This window comes from Gadus macrocephalus, chromosome 16 (genome assembly GCF_031168955.1).
Source record: "Gadus macrocephalus chromosome 16, ASM3116895v1".
In the NCBI taxonomy this organism is placed as follows: domain Eukaryota; kingdom Metazoa; phylum Chordata; class Actinopteri; order Gadiformes; family Gadidae; genus Gadus; species Gadus macrocephalus.
Window position 1 is genome coordinate 23696248 of NC_082397.1, and position 5234 is coordinate 23701481.

A 5234-nucleotide genomic window follows, 5' to 3' on the forward strand; every position below is an offset into this window, starting at 1 on the left:
CTCTCATGCATCTTTCTTTGAACAGCTCTCTTCTAATTTCATATCCAATTCAACCTGTAGAATTCTCATTTTCATGTCATGCTCTTCTTTCAGATATTTCATTTTCTGCTCATGAAATTCAAAGGCTAACTTTTCATGCATGGACATCCTTTTTGGTCTCTGCTGGAAGGTGGTGGCAGCATCTTTTCTCCGGGATGCCATACCAAATGTGGAGGGTGCACAGTCACTGTGCACTGGCTCTTCCACCAGTGTTAGAATGATTTCCTCTGGGAAAAAACATCACAAAACATCACATGGTCCTTAGAATGAATTGAAAATAAAGATAGACACAGACAGTGGAATAATCTGTATGTACAGAATGAGGTAACTAATTCACTTTCTATGGTATATTTACCATTTGTGCTCAGTTCTTCATGTCCACTGTCCAAATGGTCATCATCTGGTATACCATCCAGAGGTTGTTGGTCCTCCATTATCCCAGTCAACAAGTCAGCCAATTCATCGGTCTTGTCTTTACTAGGTGGGGGTCCACCACCAGTAGTAAATCTCTCTCTTCTGGCCTCTGCATTCCTTTTTTTCAAATCTAATTTGATGTTCTTCCACAGAGTCTATGAAGGCAGATATCATTCAATATAAACAATGTCACAAAACTATATGACATCTGTGATATACAGATCATAATAGACATGTCTCACCTGCAGTTGCTGTAACGCTCTTGTGGTTACATTTTCATTTGCATTGAATTCACTGCAAATGGCAGCCCAAGCACTCCTCTTCCTTTGTTCAATAGCAGCACTATGGCCTTTACTTTCAATAACAGCATGATTTCCCACAATTTGTTTAAGTAGAGTTTTTTCATACTTTCATACTCATAGTATAGTTCTTTGAGCGTGTTCTTTTAGCTTCAGCCATGTTTGGTGTCAAAATTCCCTCCAGCAAAGCTCTCCTCAATTCCATTCCAGGTTTTTATGAGCACCAATAGGCTAACAGGCTGTGCTCCCACTTAGGCTAATGAGGCTTGACCCAGGTGTTCTCGTTTAAGCTTACTCCAGGACTCCACAGTCTGGGACTAACTAAGACAAATGTAAGCCACGCTCATGAAAGCCACTTACATGACCTAGCTTTACTAGTCTGACTTAGGCCTACTCCTGGCTTGATATAAGCCTTGTCTGCGAAACCGGGCCATAGTCTCATTTCTAACATACAGACGCATTCACTGCATCCACTCACCCAGAACCTCTATCTCGCACTTAAACATATACCCTTAGACATTCGTTACTCCTTGTTTGTTTGTTTGCCTTGCTAAATAAATTACATTTTTGCTTTAAAACTCAATTCTGTTGTTGTCCCTTTAATTATGTGATGGTGAAGTGTTTCACCGTAACACTTATCTGCATTATCTTTGAATGTTTTCTCGTGCTTGGTCTCAAAATGACGTTTCACACTGGAGGTTCGGCATATAACATTTTAGAAACATAAAGTGCGGACAGCACAGTCATTTTGAAAAACGTAACCAAAGTCTTCTGTCCATGATGACTTTCTTAGTTGGCGGCGCCATCATCTTAGACAAGTAGCCTACTGTTGCCGCTGAAATGTTGGCACTGAGGAAAGCAGCCACGCGCAGCGCAAAGCGTCAACCGTGGGAAATGTGCGCGGGAGGGCGCAATTAAGACAGACATCTCTCGCTTAAAGGCGTTGCTTTTAATTGCAGGGGAGATGAGAAGAATATTCATTTATTTTTTGCAAAGTTGCAAATGATTATGCTTCTGCATTACATTGAGAAAAATAAAGAAATAAAGAAGAAAAATATTTTTAAATATATTTATTTATTTTTTGCAAGTGTGCCAATGATTATGCTGCTGCGTGCCAATGGTGGCATGCGTGCCTAGGGTTGCCGACCCCTGGTCTATTAAAGGCACCCAGTGCAACTTTATGTAAACATTCAATGAAAAATAAACATTCAATTTCTAGTCTTTTTTACACGTAGTAAGTTTCAATAACTCCATACCATTACATATTGACATTCAAGGAGCAAAGATGAGACGTCGTTGTGTGGTGAGAACTGATAGAAAATCGTAAACAACAACAATCGCCGGTGGGGAGAAGCCATTTTTCCATTGACTGGAAGCCTGCTTTATTTATTGTAGGTTACAAAAAATAAAGAAAATGGCGGCATTGTTGTTGTTATCGATTTTGTATCAGTTCTCACCACACAACGACGTCTCATCTTTGCTGCTTAAATGTTGGTATGTAATGGTATGGAGTTATTGAAACTTACTACGTGTAAAAAAGACTAGAAATTGAATGTTCATTTTTAAGCCTCGAAAGTTGCACTGGGTGCCTTTAAATTCAAGATGGGTATGCGAGAATAGGGATATAGTGCCATACCGTCAGGGATATAGTCAGATACAGATGGTCAGATACAGATCTTGTTCTAACGATAATAGGGGTTATGCGGAGCGCCCAGCGTTCGAACCGGAAAACAGGTGTAATCACGATATGGGTCCGAAACATTAGGCGTGATAAATTCGTTATAAGGAGACACACCACTGTCTGCAGTCGGCATTTTATGCCAGAAGATGTCGTTGAAGGTGGCCGACGCCGTTTGAAACCCGGGGCGATTCCGGTGTTGTTCGCCTGGAACAACTACAACCTGCCGGTCACTCGGCCAAGCGTGTGGCAAAGGACACAGCGGCAAGAGGAGGAGGAGGATGAGGATGAGGGTGAGGTGCCGATCGATGCCAGCGTGGCTTTGTGTCACGACTACGATAGCAGACCAGAACCTGCATTTATGGACCTGGCCTACGAAAAAATCCACGCACAGCAGCAGGTCATCATAGAGCTACAGAGGCGACTGGAGGAGGTTTCATTGGGGCAGAAGTTTGGACTTGAAAGATACAAGACCTCCGATGAGGACATCAGGTTTTACACGAGGTAGGAAACGTTAATTCACTTCAGTGAATTCTGCTACTCCTTCTGTGTGTGCCAGTTATTCTGTCAATATAGCTTCACTACACAGGAAGCTACTAGTTGTGCTAATTTCACATGGCAATCAACATAGTCCTCATTTTATGCACATATATGTATATGTATTGTGTGTTAAAAGTTATTGAATCTGTGATTAATAAGAAGTCTCAAAATCCAAAAGCTATGCCTACAAGATAGTTGAAGTATGTTGCAGTGATATTTTCTATTCTATTCTATTTTTCTACTTGATGAATACCCCCGAAAATTTTATTTTGTGTGGCCCAGACAGTTACTTGATCAATAAAGGATAGAAATCTGCTCATGATGTATGGCTCCAATCCAACATGTTCTTACAATTGCACCCCCCCCCCCCCCCCCCCAGATTTGCCAGCTACCGCCATTTCAATGCATTTTGGTTGCATCAGGTTGAACCTGTCGGTAGGAGAATTGTCCGTGTTGGACAGTCTTCGTCAACCACAGTTCCTGATGAGACTGCTGACCCACCACGTAGACCAGTAAGTAGACCATCTGATTTTCTGTTTGTCTATGTTGTGAATCGTGAGCAACACCAGCCACCCCGCACACAGTCTGTTCAGCCTCCTGCCTTCTAGGAGAAGGTACAGGATCCTCCACAGCTGCTCCACCAGACTCTGTTTCATACACCAAGCGGTTAGAATGATAAATTCTCTCCTCTCACTCCCCAGCCACATGCTTGCACTATTACAGCTAGTCCCCTTGCACTGTACACTGCTGCCCTTCCTCTATACCTACTGTACATACCATGTCCATATTTTACATTGTGTATACTTACTTACTGACTGTCATTCTGCACTGTCAATGTCACAAAGATCTTAGTCTTATGCTGCTATTACGAACTGCATTTTTGCAGAGTGGGAAACGTCATCTTGATTCCTTTGTATATCTTGACATGTGAAGTACGACAATAAAGCCACTTTGACTTTGAATATTTTCGATGTAGTGCTATGCTGTTACAAACACATTTGTCTTACACAATGTACTTCTTTCTTTGTACATTCTTACTAACAGAACCGCTGTCTACCGCTGATTGATGAGCTGTTCCTCTTTCTGGTCTATCTGTCTCTGGGTCTGAAGGAGAGGGATCTAGCGGACCGCTTCAACGTACATCAATCAACTGTTAGTAGAACAATTAGGACCTGGGCTAATTTTCTCTACACAGTTTTGGGTGCTGTGGGCATTTGGATGTCCCCTGATGCAGTCCGTGCCATGATGCCTGACGTGTTTGAAAAGTACTCTGACACACAGGTGATAGTAGACTGCACTGAACTAAAATGTCAGACGCCTTCCTCGCTCCTTTTGCAGAGTAAGATGTACTCCCAGTATAAGTCTCATACCACAGTAAAGGGAATGATTGGTGTGTCCCCGCACGGTGCTGTCACCTTTGTGTCAACACTGTACTCTGGTTCCATTAGCGATAAAGAACTGTTCAAGCAATCTGGAATCATCCCTCTACTAGATGAAAACATGGCTGTAATGGTTGATAAAGGCTTTTCAATTGATGATTTAGTACCGGGCAAAGTACACAGACCACCTTTTCTGGGAAGGAACTCTCAGCTGTCTCATGAAGATGTTTTAGCTACTCAGGAAATTGCCAGGCTGAGAATACACGTGGAGAGAGTGATTAGGCGCATAAAACAAAATAAATTATTCGATTCCATCATCCCTTTGACTATTAATGGTAGTATCAACCAGCTTTTCGCAGTAGCCTGCCTTCTATCTAATTATCAGAACAAACCACTGGTCAAGGCGTGGGCCAAATAGATGATCTAATTTACCCAGGGTTTCCCACAGCACTTTACAGCTTAGGCGGCCGCCTAAGCAACACACGCCTGCCGCCTTAACTACGTTGTCATTTTTTTTTTTAAATATGTGTAGAGTTCAAATTGCACAAATTCTTTAACTGTTCTTGTTTCAGTTGTTATTTTGACAATGTTGTTTAGCAGCCCCCCCCCCCCCCCCCCAACCCATTCTACCTATTGTAAATGCATGAAAAATGATTGAAACCGAAAATGATTTTAATGAAAATGATTGTCAATTAAATGTTGTGCTCAGTACCTAACGTCTGGTCAGGTACTTGGGCATGTAAATCTTGAAAAAGAACTCGTCTGCCTTCTGTCTAATTACTTTTGTGACCTCTGGGTCAACAACTATTCGTTGGACCAGCATGTCTTCTTGGGCACAAATGACAAAATCACACCATGTCATTCCAGTAAGCATAAGTTGCCCCT

General features: G+C 42.1%; 1 protein-coding gene across 2 annotated transcripts; it reads left to right on the forward strand.

Annotated features, from left to right (window-relative positions):
* Window positions 1-2501: 2501 nt before the first annotated feature.
* LOC132475234 (uncharacterized) lies at window positions 2502-4852 on the forward strand. 2 transcript variants are annotated; one of them, XM_060076240.1, is made up of 3 exons: window positions 2502-2934; window positions 3350-3482; window positions 4015-4852. In XM_060076240.1, exons 1-3 carry the CDS (start codon window positions 2570-2572, stop codon window positions 4765-4767), a joined length of 1251 nt encoding a protein of 416 aa, XP_059932223.1. In that variant the 5' UTR covers window positions 2502-2569; the 3' UTR covers window positions 4768-4852. The 2 variants fall into 2 exon arrangements, with proteins under 2 accessions (XP_059932223.1, XP_059932224.1); XM_060076241.1 differs by lacking the exon at window positions 3350-3482 and having other exon boundaries at window positions 2502-2830.
* Window positions 4853-5234: the final 382 nt, after the last annotated feature.